This window comes from Nannospalax galili, unplaced genomic scaffold (assembly GCF_000622305.1).
Source record: "Nannospalax galili isolate Female #2095 unplaced genomic scaffold, S.galili_v1.0 scaffold1255, whole genome shotgun sequence".
In the NCBI taxonomy this organism is placed as follows: Eukaryota; Metazoa; Chordata; class Mammalia; order Rodentia; family Spalacidae; genus Nannospalax; species Nannospalax galili.
In genome coordinates, this window is record NW_008336359.1 from 2,263,856 (window position 1) to 2,281,149 (window position 17,294).

General features: G+C 39.9%; 1 protein-coding gene across 8 annotated transcripts; it reads right to left on the minus strand.

Annotated features, from left to right (window-relative positions):
• Positions 1-2,464: 2,464 nt before the first annotated feature.
• On the minus strand, positions 2,465-16,476 carry Zfp37 (ZFP37 zinc finger protein). Of its 8 annotated transcripts, none has more exons than XM_017797632.2 (4): positions 16,254-16,476; positions 11,780-11,861; positions 11,337-11,471; positions 2,465-6,609 (listed from the first exon to the last, which is right to left on the minus strand). In XM_017797632.2, the coding sequence occupies exons 1-4, from the start codon at positions 16,383-16,385 to the stop codon at positions 5,054-5,056; spliced, it is 1,905 nt and encodes a 634-aa protein (XP_017653121.1). In that variant the 5' UTR covers positions 16,386-16,476; the 3' UTR covers positions 2,465-5,053. The 8 variants fall into 8 exon arrangements, with proteins under 8 accessions (XP_017653121.1, XP_008829362.1, XP_017653125.1 ...); XM_008831140.3 differs by having other exon boundaries at positions 11,780-11,864; XM_017797636.2 differs by having other exon boundaries at positions 11,780-11,864; positions 16,140-16,276.
• Between the last annotated feature and the right edge of the window lie 818 nt (positions 16,477-17,294).

Here is a 17,294-nt window from a genome sequence, read left to right on the forward strand (position 1 = left end):
TCAGAATGATAAACTTTCAAGGTTACACCCAAGACTAAGTGTCAAACCCACAAAGAAAGTTAGGGACTTTCCAACTCCAATTACCCCTGTAGCTCTCCACATCTCCCTTCTTGCACTAATGTACTAACTGGGAGTTAGACTGTACACCTTTGGACTCAGCCAAGCAGAATAAGGATAAGAGTTCCCCCTGCATTAGGAATAAAATACCAGCAGACCACTGCTGGCTTAGTATGCTTGCTCATACCTGCTATGCTGCTATGCGCCTCCTGAAGAAGTAAAAATTTCCCTGCCAAGACAGCTCAAATTGTGTTCCCTTTTCTTTTTCCTTTTTTTTTTTTTTTTTTAGCTCAGGCATCCTTGACATTCCTTACATTCAACAACTATGCAGAGCACACTGGCCTCAAATTCACAATCTTCCTGGGAGACACACACACGCGTGCGCGCACACACACACACACACACACACAAAATAAACATAATACAAATCACAACATGGGCTCCTGGGATTCTGAAACAAGGCTAGTGGAAATTTCTATATACAATGCTTTAAATGTCACCTCCAAAACTCATGTTGAAATTCAACTTATTTTAAGTGTTGAGGTAGACCTTTCAGAGGTGAATGGAAGACTGCTGTGTGACACTTTTCCTAGAGAGACATAAGCAAACATCTACTCACCCCACATAAAGAACCAATGACAGACCAAGGTAATGGTGCCACCAAAGTCTACTTTGGCGAACCAATGACTTTATTAGGATTACTTACAAGCTATATGGGTGAGAGGCTACTTACAGGAGAATAGATGACTCAAAGGCAGCTTCATCACTGAAAGCCCATTCCAGCATGGGTGATATCTCATAAAAGCTGGAACTCTGGAATTCTCCACAGGACTTATAGGCAGCTCAACAAGTCAGAGTCTTCTTTCTCAGTAGTCACTACTTACTGCTTACACAATCTTGGAGGAAGCATCTGGCAAGTTTCAGGGGTTTCCTGAGACTGGTGAGTTGTTTATTTCCCAGTAAGGAGTCACTCCTTAGAACTTCCTGAGTCTGAGTGAGCTTCCCTCCAGGATGGAATGTTTTAGTTCAGAGGAAACTTGTACACCACAAAGATACATGATAGCACAGTGTTCATTTGCCTTTGATACATCAGAACCCCCTCTTAGCTCATATCTGCAACTATTTAAAGAATTCTGAATTAACTCTAGAGGGAGAAACCTGGAGCACTCTTACATGTGGGCTGGTCTGGTATACAAATATTAGTTGAAATGAATGGTCGTTGTACTTTGGCCTCGCCTCAGGGACAGTGGTGAGGTAAAACCTTTCCAATGCACAGAGCTTCAGGTAATACACCTGACCGTCCACTTTGTATAGCAAGAGAAATGGTTCATATATATATATGTGTGTGTGTGTGTGTGTGTGTGTATGTGTGTATGTGTATATATATACATATATATGTGTGTGTAGTGTATATGTAGAGATATATAATTTATATGGCTCACGAACAGTAGGGAAATGGCCTGTTCCTCTCTGGTCTGGGTTGCAGAAAGAAAATGAAAGAACAAGTTCTGGAATTTCTGAGCTAATAAATCTGTGGTGGGGTCCAAGAATTTGTATTTCAAAAGTCAGTGCTCTAACAAAACCTTCAGGCAATTTTGATATACACAAGTTTGTAGATCATTGGTGTCCCCCCCCCCCAAATGCTTACATAGTTTCTCTGTGTGTGTGCGTGCTGTGGTGTATTCCTAGGTATGGTGTATGCAAGTATGCTCAGATGCACTTGCCTTCACATACATGAAGAGAAGCCAGAGGTTGACATCCTCTATTACTCCACCTCTTTTCATTTTGAGGGTCTCTCATTGAACCTGGAGCTCACCATTTTGGCAGACTGACTAGACACTAAGCACTCCAGAATCCACCTGTCACTGTACCTCTAGCACTGAAGTTACAGACATGTGCCATCATGCCTGGTTTCTCTGGTTGCTGGGGACCCCAACTCATGTCCTCATGCTCACATAACAAGCACTTTACCTGCTGAACCAGCATCTAGTTCTTTAGAAATCATTTTCTTACCAATGCTAAACTTTTATTACACAGAATAGTTTGCAGTATTATTACTGTTCATATATTGCTAGACTTCTGATTATCCTAGGTATGGCATTATTATGGGTTCTTCAAGAGGTATAGAAACTCAAATAGCCATAACCTACAGCTGTTTTATCCTTCTCAAAGGTGCAGGTTTTCTACAGCTCTGGATAATGATAACACATTCTGTGCATAGTGCCAGACTTCCACTTGGCAAGAAATTACTGATGGAACTAGCTTTCACATTGCACTTTCTTCTCCTAAGAGCAAAGAAGTTATTTGGAAATTGGGGCATAATATCCATGAGGCAATCCTTCAACACACACATGTGAATGTATACACACACACACACACACACACACACACATTTTCATTTGTCCATATTTATACTTTATTATTCTCTGAAATGAGGAACTTAGGAATGCAAGAACAAGAATAAGGAATATTTGCAGATAAGATTTAATTACATATTTGTTTAGGGCCTACCATTACATTAGACTACTATGTAGGTGAAATATTTACTGGACAGAACTGAAGAGAACTAGACAAGTTCTAGTTGTTGGACTGTGTCTGTTCTGAGAAATAAATACAGCGACTATGCTCTGAAAACAGAAAAGGTAGAATACAGGCCAAATATTTTCTTTTTGGCTAAAGGAGGTGAGATAGGTCTGTATATTCCCATTTTACCTCAAACTCAACAATATTCCTGAGTGCTGGGATTACAAGTGTGTGCTACAGTAACTGGAGAAAATATTATATATTTCCAATATTACATATCAGGATGTACTAAAATAATTTATAATAGTATTTTTGTGATACGTCATGGTTTTTACTGTAACAAATTTTAAAGCAATTCATGTATTTTTTTAATATATGATTCAAGAGTTAAAAAAAAATCCAGGTATGCAATGGCAAACAGGTCTCCTGCACAAAGTCATATTGATTCATAGTACCTTCAGAAATGCATGCTTGACAAGTATTCTGAAGTGGACTCCAGGTTCACTTGGAAAAAGCACAGTGATTGATAGAATATGTGAATTTCAGGAGAGCCATAAGCTTCATTAGAGGAGGCCATAAAGACATAAATTCCTTAGAGTGGTTAGCTGGCCCTAAATTGGCAGTCTGGCCTTGCTCAAGCCTTATCAACTGGTCACTCCCTGGACTGAGAGAGACTGTGGAGCCCACCTGTCTCCTTTAGTGCTATACATAACTCATCCATCTGACTGAGCAAATAATCTTCAGAAAAGAGACCCTCAAGGACACCAGACCCTGGCACAGAGTTAACTCTTGCAGCTGTGTATGGCAGAGTTCCTATATAAGACCAGACTGCTCCCTCTTCAGTTTGCAAATAATCATTCCTTGAGATAAAGCTATCAGCCCTTTGCTGGGCTTCCTGAATCCAGGGAGCACATTCCTGTCTGTTGCAGGTCTGGCTCTGACTCTTATTTCTAAACTTTAAACTCCTTCCTTTTCTGCCCTCCTAAATCTAACGGTGATCCATCAACAGTATCTGCTACTGGGCAAGAAAAGTGTTTAGAAGCATTGGCCGTGATACATTTGAAATCCCTGACTCTGGCATTTGTGTGTTAATACTCTGAATATGAGATAAAATGGAGAGATGGCAATCACAATTCATCTTTAGTTTTTAATAACAAATAAACAAAGCACTATCACAGCTGTATGTTAATGAAAGAATCTGTGTTCAATAGATAAAGTCTACAAATTCAATATCAAGTTATAACATATACCTCAAATTCATCATTCATAAATGAGTATAGAAACTATGTTATTTTGTCAAACAATCCTGTGGAATGGACTCAGCAATATTTTTGAACAGCATTGATTTATGCATATGTTTTAATTGTGAATATAATACATGTAACATGATAAAAATTTCAGACCTCAATCCTGTACTCCTGTGTTTAGTGGCAGCCACGAAATTTCTTCTAGATTTTTCTAAAATCAAATGTATTCATATACAAATATGTGGGTATAAATATGTACATACATACATGCATACAAAGGCAAAGAAATACAGGGCAAACATACCCCCCTGTTGGATACAATGGGAACACACTATATGTGTGGTTCAGGATTTACTTTTTCTACACTTACTTTGGGCATCATTTCCTACCAGCAAATTTATTTCAGCTGCTTTTTTTCTCACTTTCTAAAAATGTCTTATTAACAATTTTTAGGTAAATAAAACTCACTTTTAAAGTTTTTTACTGATACAGAAGTTAATACAGACATTAACAAAAAAAGCTAGTGATATCAAAGATGTCCACACTGTTCACAAGGAAGTACATATGAAAACTGAATTCTAGTTATGGTGCGTAAGTACATGGCACCCAAATAACTCATGAATTGCGGCATATTTTACATGTTTCTTTACTGCTCTGATTAATCAATTTATTCACAATCTTTATTTTGTGTGTATTATGTGGGGGGTATACATGTATATGTGCACATGTATGTGAAGGCCGAAGGTCAACCTCAGGAACCCTCTGCCTTGTGTTTCAAGACAGGTTTTCTCATTGCAAACTGGGCTTGCCAATCAGGCTCTGCTGGCTGGCCAAATAGTCCCAAGGATCCTCCTGTCTCCACCACCCCAATGCTGGGTTTAAAAGCACATGCCACCATGTTGAGCTTTTTACATGAGTTATAGGGATGGAATTCAGGTCCTCATGCTTGCATAACAAACACTTTACTAAGCTATGTCTCCAGCTCCTTATTCACAATTTTTAAAGTTTCATATTTTAATCTAAACATGTAAATCATTTATAATAATTGTAAAAATACAGTATTTCTGTAAAAGGTTTAGGATCAAGTTTAAATTTTATTTCCATCCACTCCTTTTATATAAAGATTATCTATTCATATTCTCTAAGGTGACTTCCTGATAAAGATTTTCTAACACTCAAGTTGAGGACATCTCTAGGGTTAAACAAAAGTTATCAGATTTTCTAGATTAATTTTCCTCATGAGATTGTTCTTCTGAATGAATTTTCATATGTTTGGTAAGAGATGCATTTTGTTTGAAGGACTTCCCACATTCATTGCATTCATAGGGCTTCTCTCCAGTGTGGGATCTTTGATGTATAACAAGTTGTGATTTTGCATTGAATGCTTTTCCACATTCATTACATTCAAAGGGTTTCTCCCCTGTATGAGTTCGTTGATGTACAATGAGGTGTGCCTTCTGACTGAAGGCTTTCCCACATTCAACACATTCATAGGGTTTCTCTCCAGTATGAACTCTCTGATGTTGAGTAAGGCCTTCAATTTGCTTAAAGGCCTTCCCACATTGATTACATTCAAAGGGACAATCACCTGTATGAGTTCTTATGTGGTAAGTAAGAGATGAGCTATGTCCAAAGGCCTTTCCACATTCATCACATTTATAAGGTTTCTCTTTTGTATGAGTTCTTTGATGTATAATTAGATGTGACTTTTTGCTGAAAGTTTTTCCACATTCATTACATTCGAATGGTTTCTCACCTGTATGAATTCGCATATGTTTAGTCAAGGATGAGCTATACTTAAAGGCTTTGCCACATTCATTACATTCATATGGTATTTCACCTGTGTGAGTTCTCACATGTTCAGTAAGAGAGGAGTTATACCTAAAGGATTTGCCACATTCCTTACACTCATAAGGCTTCTCACCTGTATGAGATCTCACATGTTGCATAAGGTTTGAGCTATGTCTGAAGGTTTTCCCACATTCAGTACATTCATAGGGCTTTTCCCCAGTATGAATTCTTAGATGGTCAGTAAGGGCATGTTTATGACCATGAGCTTTACCACACTGGACACACTCATATGGTTTTTCTCCAGTGTGAGTTCTCTGATGTACAACAAGGTGGGATTTCTGGCTAAAGGCTATCCCACATTCATTACACTCATATGGTTTCTCGCCAGTATGAATCCTTTGATGGTCAATGAGTCCTTGTTTATGACTGAGAACCTTCCCACACTGATTACATTCATAAGGTTTCAAAGAAGCTGGAGCTTTGTCAGGTTTAGGAGATGAAGACTGTCTAGATGATTTCTCACATTTCTCTCCTGCTTGAATTTTGTCTTGCTTAGTATAGGATGAGCTATGGCGGCATAATTTCTCACATTTCTTGCCAGTTTGATTTTTGTCACACTTACCAGATGACCTATTGTTGGGTAATTTTTCACATTTCTTTCCAGGTGAATTTTCATCTTTCTTTGCAACAGATAAGCTATGGCTGAATGATTTCCTGTGTTCTTTGGCTATATCAGGTTTCTTTTTTGCATATTTTTTTATCTGATCAGGTAAATCTAAATTCTGTTTCAAGGTCTTTCCATGTGATTCAAATTTAAGAAGTCTTTTTTTTGAAGGAACATGTTTTGTGCTGATATTTTTTTTCCCCAACAAACCACACTCATTGCTTTTCTTACTCGTTGAAGTTTTCTTCTTGATTGTAGCTTCTCTAATGAGTTTGCTTTGAGATTTCTGTTTTTCCTCGATCTGCTCCTCATCTTGCTGGATTTCTTCTAAAATAGAATTCAATGAGACATTCTTGTGAATTTTTGCACTCTCACTGAAATTCTTTATAAGATTTATAAAGAAATACCTTGTTTGGGGTTGAATATTTGTAATATGACCATGTGAAAAAAATATCAAGAACAAAATGTTCCTATCCTCTTGGACTTGAGGGGGATAAAGCTGTAGTAAGATCAGGGAAAGAAAACTGACAGTAGTCATTATGAACAGATTTGACTGTTCTATTTAGAAATTTCCTATTTAGAAATAGGACCTTATAACCTAGGATAGAAGATGAAGTAAACAAAAGCAGCACTGAACACAGAATGAATTAGGTTAAAAGAATTTGAGATTGTGTTAGGTATGGTGGCACATGCCAGCACTCAGGAGGTGAAACAGGAGGATTTTCACAAATTTGAGGTTAGCCTGGACTACATAGCAAGCCATTATTGGATAGTCTCTCCAAAGTGATTAAATTTTAAGATGGTATAAGGTAAGTAATATTAAAGCCATATTTTCCTATGTAAATGAAAATCTCTTCAGTACAAAAAAAATGAAGCATAGACACATAGAAAGAAGAAGAAATGTAGACTGTTTGTCCTCAAGAACACTGCATAATTTCAATTTCCAGTGACCTCCAAGTTGCCAGCTGTAGTTCCTGTGAGGTCTAGCTAAAGTATGGGCCTTTAAGTTATGAGATATACCCACATCTTTTTTTTTCATAATTTTCTCTACTGAATAAAGCTAGCTAACATAAATTAACTAAAGATTATGTGTCTACCAAGGATAACTGAAGAGCTCACAGGAAACGGGCAATAAGCAGGAAAGGGTGTTCCACTGCTCCCATTCACATGAACAACAAAACAAGGATACTTTGTACTAAACAACAAACTACCCTATAGTTCCTCTAATTCCCTAATGCCTTTACAAAGTCATGGAATTCCCAGCAATTAGCTTGAGAAACAAATTTTATACACCTAGATACACAGTATGCAAGCACACTTGTTTTCCAAGTTTGCCATCTAGTGTACACCTTTGTTCTTGTTGGACCATTCTAACTGTCAATGTCTGTTTTAAATTTAGCCCCAGTTCAAAGTACTTGTTCACATTTTTTCTCCCATATAGTACCCAATTACACACTTTGAGATATTTTCTTAAATACTGTTTCTCTTCTCTAAGACCACCACTCACACTGACAGGTATAGGTAGCCATGATTGTACTATATGATCCAACTTCTATCTGGAAGCAATTATTAGACTATGGTAAATATTAAGTCTTTGATAGTTCAATAATATACTTTCTTCTAAGAATTTGGGGTTGAAATTCAAAGACTTTTGTTAGCTAGGTATGGATACTACGTGTGAAAACCTATAAACCAAAAAGAAAAAAAAAAAACGCTAAACTGGACATGGTGGTACACACCTTTAATCCCAACACTCACAAGGCAGAGGCAGGCAGAGCTCTGTGAAATTGAGGCCAGCCTGGTTACATAGTGAGTTCGAGGCCAGTTGGGGCTACAAGGAGACCCTGTCTCAAAAAAGCCAAAAGAGAGAGAGAAAAAAAAGAAAACCTATAAACTTTGTAGCTGGGTCTATTTGGAGGTGGCCTTTTTCCATTTTCTGCACAGAAATTTGGAGAGGGGGGGCTTCAAGGGTAAGAATTTAAAAGATTCAAAAGAATTTAAAAGATTTCAAAAGAATTTAAAAGATTCAAAGAGAGACACATATATAACCACCTCTGTAGTAAAGGAATATTACAGGAAGAAAATAAGGGTATTTGAATAGAGGACAGATGCTCACTTTTATGAAGGACATTTAAGATACTTGGTTCCAAGGGAAAATAAAATTACTTTTTGAAAGTATAGCAATAATAAGGCCTTCTCTACCTAGAGAAGTAGAATTGTTGGCTCCTTTCTTGTTTAGAGAATCCTAAGAGATGCAGCACCCTGAGATAGAGCTCAACAGGACCTTTCAGGCAGCATGACAAGGCCAAGTCTTCCCATGAACAATGATGATGGGGATAGGACCAAATTTCCCTCTTTGGAAGAAAGAGTTCAAAACTTATACCTGTCTACTTGACATGTAACATTAAAACTGTGTGTGTGCATGTTTACATGTAAGTGTACACATGTGTGTGCTCAGGCACAACCAGAGGTTGATATCAGATGTCTTCTTTAATTATTTCTCCACCTTATTTTTTGGAACAGGCGTTCTCACTGAACTCAGAGCTCACTGATTGGCTAGACTGGTTGACCAGCAAGTCCTAGGGGTCCTGTCTCCACTTCCCCAGTGCTAGGATTATAGGTGTGTTGTGTACCGCCAAACCTGGCTTTTTAGATGGTGACTGAGTATCTGAATTCATGTCTTTGTGTTTGTGTGGCAAGCACTTTACTGACTGAGTCATCTCCCCAACCCTATAACAAATTTTTTTAAATGATGGACTAAGTTGTCAGAACTGACACCCACCTACCTGCATAAAGATAGAAAGCATGAAAAGAAAAATTCACTATGAAGGAAAAGAACAGAATGTGAACTAGAGTACCAGTATGTAACAGGATCACACTGAACAGAGTTGGATATGACAGAGCATTTGATTAAGGCTAGAAGCATTTCTGAATGTGAGATAGCAACTAGAGCATCAATTTTAAATTAAACTAGGTGTAAACTTCAGAAGCTTGAGCATGGAGCTCACTAGGCCCAGTAAACCATTGGAGAGAAAGGAATATTCTTTCCCTAAAGAGCCTCAAAGTACTATGCAGGAACCAAGACATGTCATTCTAGCAATGATAAATGTCCTAGGATTATTTTTTCAGTTGTAACACTAAGTATCATCAAGAGAAGTCAGAATGGCCAAAAGTTGAGCCACTAATGGAGAGACCAGAAACTTCCTGAGGCCTCTTCATGAGTTATTTGAAGAATTCCCTCTGGTTTCAGGAAATTTCATGAGATCTGAAGATGAATCAGAATCAGAGGAAACTAAAAGATATACCAGACCTACTAATTGGAGGATTGTAGTGGCATAAATAATCACTGAATAGTTAATATTTGGTGGTAACATCTAAGATGAATTAGAAAAAAAAAAAACATGGACTCAATAAATCCTCCTAAGAACTAGAAGAACTTAAGGGTAAGATTAACCTGATTCATATAATGCCAGGGAGAACTAAGAAAAAACAAACAGGATATGACTAGAGGACAGTAACTCATGGGAGACAGGCCTAAAATTAGAATAGAGCCTGACAAAAATAGGGAGGTGAAAAGAAACTCTAATTTATAAAGAAAGCTAGAACATTCCATTTCTGACTCCTAAAGAAAGTCTGCCCGATAAGCAGCTCCAGGGCAAGTACAAGACAAAGGAATTAAGAAACATCCATTTAGAAGCTACCAGTAGCTGTATTTGCATAATGGACTATCTTTTTGAGGGAAATACAAAAGAGGAAAAGAACATGGAGTCGAAGACATAACCTTAGGGAAATCAGCAAAGTAAATGGTGGGTAAATGGTTAAAAACAAAACAAGGGGCTGGAGAGATGGCTCAGCGTTTAAGAGCACTGACTGCTCTTGCAGAGGACCCGGGTTCAATTCCCAGCACCCACATGGTAGCTACGAACTGTCCTTAACTCCAGTTCCAGGGGAATCTGAAGCCCTCTTCTGACCTCCGTGGCATTGCATGACACAGGTGCACTCACATACATGCAGGCAATACACTTATACACATAAAATAAAAATAATAAAGAAAATATTTAACACAAAACAAAACAAGAGATAAGGTCAGAGCCAATTCAAGTGGTATAATAACATGGGCAAGAATTTCATGTTAATCAAAAGTTTAAAATATGCATTCGAAAGTAAGCACTTTGACTACAAGGATTAAGGGCCAAATGGACATGATATTGTCTCACAGAACACAGGTATTGGGCATTTCACAGTGAATGGAAGAAAACAAAATCATCTGACATAGGAGCATCACCCAGAAATTCATTCAGAAATGACAGACTGTATTACTGTTCCCTAGGGAAGGATCATGCCTCTCCAGCCCTCTAGCGGCATGGCATTTGAATTGTGGCACCTCTTCCTGTGGGAAGATTATGCATTCCTATCCCCTTTGAACTCAGGAATGGTCAGGTGGCTTGCTCTGACTATTCAGTGTGAGCTGAAATAGATACTTATCCTTCCAAGCAGTGGAGTGACCATGTGCTTCTGCTTACCCTTTTCTCCTTCTGCCATAAAACAAGAATTTGCCAAATAGGAAGTGCTTTTTCAGCACAGGGCCCCAAATGAAAGTCATGTGGGCTAGAATTAGAGTTTGAGTAAGAAATAAAACTTTCTTATTATAATAGTGATCATTCCCTATGGAGCAACACTTCATTTTAGCTGACAGATACAAGCGGTAAAATCAAATTTCCGTAAGAAATACTAGCTACGACTACAGTGAACCTCTCGTGTGGACAGGTTCATAGAAGAGATAATAGAATCTCCAAGGTTAGGAAATCTCTGTAGTTTGAACTTTGTTCCCCTGGGAGATTCAAAGTATTTTTTGAAATATTCTCTGGTTAAGAAAAAATGGTCTGGGATCTTTAAGAGAAAAAAAATATATTATTTTGAAGGCTGGGGTTGAATCTAGGTCTTTGCACAAGCTCACTCAAACACTGAGCTGTATCTACAGCCCTAAAAAGAATTTCCAAATAAGTTATTGGTTGAAGAATTCCAGAGTTACCATCAAGAAACTGAAAACTTACTTCCACTGGCTCCCATTTGCTTGGGTCTTGCTATTTTGTTCGGGCCACTTTGTTTGTGTTTTTTCTCTTTCCCCAGCCGTGGCTTTTCTCCTTTTTCCAACTTAGAGATCATATCCGGTTTGGAATCTTGATTTTCTGTTCACAAGAAATGATAGAAATGAATGTTAGAACAACCATCCCAGGAACTGGGCCTAAGGTGTACCCTTCAGGGCCCTTCAAGGCTAACACATACATGACTTCTGATATTTCACAATACGGACAACATGTACCTCAACAGAGTAGACTTCCATTTTGTAGGCAATGGCACAAGTGTCCTCTCTAATACCTAACAGGGATTAAAATTCTGTGACCCACAAAAAAAAATCTAGGGCAAATTTCTCAAGGACTTTAGGAAGAAGGGATCACAGTGAATACATTCTGGGTGATGAGGGAACTGTCCTTACCCATCGAGGCTACACTGCTGTAGTTCTTCTGCATCACTTCCTTGTGCAAATTCTTCTGGGCAGGTTCCAGCTCTTCCCATTCCTTCTGGGTAAAAGCCAGAGTCACATCTTTGAATGTTACTGACCTCTGTAATATTATTGTTCAGTCTAGTACTCCTTAATTCTTCATGTGCGTGATTTGAACAAGGTAATTTGTTTTACCTTGACATCGTCACTTTTGTCCATACTGCTATGAAGGATACATTTTCTCCTGATTTTTTTGTTGTTGTTGCTGTTTTTTTAAAATTGTAAATGATATGAATATTTTGCCTGCACGTATGTAAGTACACTTGTGTCATGCAATGTCTGTAGAGGCCAGAAAAGGGTATCAGATCCCCTGGAACTAGATTTACAGAAGACAGGTTTTAGCTGCCATGTGAATACTAGGAACAAAACTCAGACTCTCTTCAAGAGCAATGAGTGGGACAGGACAGATAGCTCAGCAGTTAAGAACACAAATTGTTCTTGCAGAAGACCTGGGTTCGATTCCCAACACCTACATGATAGCTAACAACTGTCTGTAACTCCACTTCCAGGGGATCCAACAGCCTCTTCTATCTTCCATGGGCATTGTATGACACAGGTGCACTTGCACAAATCAGGCAAAACACGCATACACATAAAATAAATATAATATTTTTTAAAAAGAGTAATGAGTGTTCTTAACTCTGAGCCATCTCTCCAGCCCCAGGATTTGGTTATGTGTCATTTTTAGAAACAAAAAAACATATAAAGAAATGTCTCTATTTTGAATGTCTCTATTCTGAATGAGGATATGATCAGATGAATATTAAAAAGACCACAAATACAGCAGCAGCAGCAGCAGCAGCAGCAACAGCCCAGAATCGGTCTTTCTTTTCTTCTACAACATTGGATGCTAAAAGGCTAGGAAGTAGAATCTACAGTTTTATAGGTTTTAGAATTCTAAGATAGGAGAATTGAAACTTGAATTTTATAATTAATAAAAAATTAATTTACGTTTAGAAGTGAAAGAGAGACACTGTTCTGTGGATGTAGCTCAGTAGGTATAGTGCTTGCCCAGCATGCACAAGTCCTAAGTTTGATCCCCAGCACTGCATAAAACCAATGTGATAGCCCACACCTATAATCCTAGCATTCAGGGGAAGGGGGCAGGAAGATTAGAAGTTGAAGGCCATTCTCTGATACATACTAAGTTCAAGGCCAGCTTAGAGTCTTGAGACCCTGTCTCCAAAAAAAAAAAAGAAAAGAAAAAAAACCCACAAAGGTAGGAAGCTGGAGAGATGGCTAAGAGCATTGGCTGCCCTTGCAGAGGACCCAGGTTCAGTTCCCAGCATCTACATGGCAGCTCACAACCATCTGTAACTCCAGTGCCAGGGGATCTGACACCCTCTTCTGGTCTCCATGGGCATTGCATGCACATGGTGCATAGACGTATTCAGGCAAAACACTAACACACATAAAATAAAATATAAAATTTTTTTTAAAAAGGACACTTCAGGGCTGGGTATGGTGGTAGTACAGGCCTTTAATCCCAGCACTCAGGAGGCAGAGGGAGGCAGATCTCTGTGAGATCAAGGCCAGCCTGGTCTACATAATAAGTTCCAGGTGAGCTGGGAGCTTTGGGGAGACCCTGTCTCAAAAAAAAAAAAAAAAAAAAAAAGATGCAAGGTATATAAGGATGCAGAAACTGCATGACCTCCATAATTTAGAAATAAAGAAGCAGGAAAAAATGAAGAAAGCAGGAAAGGAAAAGGAGGAATCTTTTACTGAAGAAAAACTGAATCAGAATAAAAACTGAAAGATTCAAAGATTAAACCTGTAAGAAAAAAAATGTGAATAATAAATCCAGTAAAATGTCTAGTTAAACTTAAGTAAAGGTGCTTACACAACCATTTTGAAAATATCCTTAATAAGAAGCATACTGCAAAAATAAGCAGAAATGTTACTGGGAGTGGCTGGTGGGAAGGGGAAAATGATAGCATAGTAAAGTTCTTTCACTGAGGCAAGGGACTGGAGGACAATAAAGCTATTGGAGAATTTGGATATTGATAAATACACATTCAAACATGTTTAACATTTAAATACAATCCACCCCCTGAAGACCATCAATATATGACATGCATGTCACTAATCAATCTCTAGCTCACAGACCTCCAGTTTGCATTTTAAAACATTTGTTTTTATTTTATGTGTATCAGTATTTTGCCTGCATGTATGCACATGCACGTGTGTATAATGCTCGTGGAAGTTAGAAGAGGGTATCAGATCCCCCTGGAAATGGAGTTAGGGATAGTTGTTAGCCATCCTGTGGGTGCTGGGAACTGAACCCCAGGTCCTCTGCAAGAATAGTGAGTGCTCTTAACAGCTGACTCTCTAGCTGTTAACAGCTCTCCAGCCCCCAATTTGCATTCTTAATAATTCCCAACATTGACTGTCATTGGCCTCCTGATCCCTGAGTCCATACAGGCCTCCTTAATCACATGATTAATTCCAAAATGACAATCCCAGCAAACTCCCAACCACCAAACAGTAGCAGATCCTTCCAATTACTTGCTCCCACAGGTTTGTCAATTATGAAGTCCACAGAACACTATCCCCCATGGATCTCTATCCCCCATGTCCCCAAATCCTTCATCCTATCAAGCTCCAATCACTGACACCAACAGAACTCTCTAACAGTTGTCATTACAGAAACCATCACTGTCAGGAAACTCTACTCCACCCTCAGTCTCTTGAGCCATTCCATTCCCTCGTCTGTTTGCTTTAAATAAAATCGACCTGTCTCCTAAGGACCCTGCTTCTTTATGGTGGTCTCAAGAGGAGACTGTCTTAATTTTTACCATGACTTGTGTGCCTTAAAGATGAAGTAAATGATTGCTTCAACCATTTCTTAAGCTCTTTCAAAAATCAACATGCCCTACTAGGTCCAGATGTATTCTAACACGACTTCTTGCCTCTGTAGTTCATCTTCCACAGAGTAGCCACAATGATCTATTTGAAGTATCAGTCACAGCAAATCACTCCTTTGCTTAAACCCAGTGGTTTTTACACATTTCATTTAGAAGAAAATCTGGATCCTGACCCTAGCCAATAAGGTCTTACATGATCTAGTACCTTCTACCACTCTGATTTCATCTTTTTCTACTTCCCCTCTGCCTATGCTCCAACCACATTAATCCTCCTGTTTTCTAACTCAAGGCTTTGGAAGTTGACATTCCTCCTTGAACATTCTTCCGTTCTCTGCATAGCCACATCCTGTCATCCTTTACCCTCAATTCAGCTGTCATTTCCTCAAAAGATTTCCCAGGACTAAGTGATAAAATCACACACTCCTTACATCAATCATTACTATGTTACCCTCTTTTACTTTCTTCATAGCACTACTGCCTGGAATTATCTTGTTTACACTTATATTTTGATTGTCTCGTTCCAATTTTTAGAATGTAAAGATATTAAAGGAGAAACCGGCTCTCTATATTGCTACTTAAAACACTCTCTGGCATAAAATAGGCGTTCATCTCACTGTCTGTTTCTATGGTTATACTGATAAGTAGATAAGTATTCATCAGTCACTAACTCACAAACCTCCCCTATGTATGGAAACTCCCAGTTACTATTCTTCACAGAACCATCACTAACCTCCATAGAACTCCAGACAATGACCTCACAGATTCTTCCATCACTAAACTCTGCAATCTCACAAATTCCTGACCTCAGAATCCTAGTCACAGTGTCATAGAGGACCTTTCATCCTCCCAATCACCCCATCACTAATAGAACAGTTAGGACTCCTGGGCACTACCTTATCATTGACTACCTTTGCCCCCAGATGAACTACAAATCATCTACCATTCCCATACACATCTCAACATAGACTCCCCACTTCCCACCAGCCACTATCCCCCCACTGGCCTCCAGGCTCCCCCACAACCCATTATAGCACACAAACCAGTGACTCTCCAAGACATGGCTAATCAGACTTCCACAAGCACCACCATCACTGACCCCCAAGGCCTCAACCTCAGATCCTCAGAAACTCCCATCACCCAACTCCCCACATCTCAACACAGCCCCTGTGACAATCCAGTCTTTAATTCCACAGCTACTAACACTCTTTGGCTCCCACACATTCTAAATCCTCAGCCTCACAGCCCTTACCCATCTCTGACACATCACAAAGCCCTCCTTGCTGATCTGGTCAGTGATGGCCACAGACGTCACCCCAGCCCCAGCATCACTCTCTCCGCAGATCCTTCAAAACACTGTTTCTTAAAACTACAGCAATCCCTGACCCCACGGGCCCTTAATATCACTGACCTAGGTCCCTCAGAACACTGACCTCCCACAAGACCCTTTAACATCGACTCCAGATTCCCAAATCTCGTCTTCACAGCCTCCAGTCACCTTCCAATCACTGACAGCCAAACCGCCCCCAAGCCATGACCGCCCTCACCGAGGCACCACCCGGGGGCTCGGACCCAGCCATCTCCCTTGGACGCCTGGCCTTTTCAGCTGTTCCCGTACTCCTCCTCTGGCCCACCGCCTCTGGCTTTGTCAGGATTCGGTTGGAGTAGGAGGCCGACATGGCGGCCACCCCAGCGCGGCTTCAGAGGGTCCCGCAACTGCGATGGCGGCGCCCTTTGGAGAGTTCCTGTGGGCGCGGCCATCTTGGCGCAGACCCCCGCCGTACAGCCGAGGCGCGGGGGCTTATGGGGGCGCTGTGCGAGCTTGGCTCGGGAGTTGCTCTGGTTCCAGGGAGGGGAAGATGCCGCCAGCCGGCCGGAACCTTCTCAGCCTGCAGAAGGAGGGGAAGGGCTACACCACACCCACCGCAGAGGCGAAACCCCAGAACCTTAGAGAAGTTTCATCTTGATATTCTAATATCGAACTGGAGTTGCTTTTCCGAAAGTCGGTGCAGCCAAGCTGCCCGGGAAACCCTGGAATCAGGATGTCGGATGCTGACAGTGAAGGAAAGAAGGGAGAAAAGAGAAAAGTCGGACTAGACAAGTAACACGGGTTCATAGGGAGAGGACCTTAATCATTGAGACATAGGGTAAATCCTTAAGCTTCCTTAGAAGGAGGGGGGGGGAAAAAAAAGCAGCGACTTACTATGAATATGTGCAATCGAGGTGCTTGGCTATGTTGGTATTGGACAAAAAGGAAGACTCTACAGCCTTTTATTCCCCTGCTTAAATCTGCAGTGGGGCAGAGGTGATGAGATTATCCCAAATACATTGCTCCTGTTTTCTGAAACAAACGTACTTGTTTTAGGGCAGAACGTGTATGGTGGCCCTTGCCTGCAGTATTTAGGGAGAGAGCAGGCACACTTGTGGAGGTCAGCGAACAAAATTTCCAGGCATTCTCTCTGGCTACATAGCTAGATCCAGGGATCTAACTCACTTTGTCAGACCTGTAGGCAATCGCCTCTACTCCTGAGCCTTCTCAGGCATGCTAAACAATTTAAGATGTTGCATTATTTCTCCCTTTGCTGAAG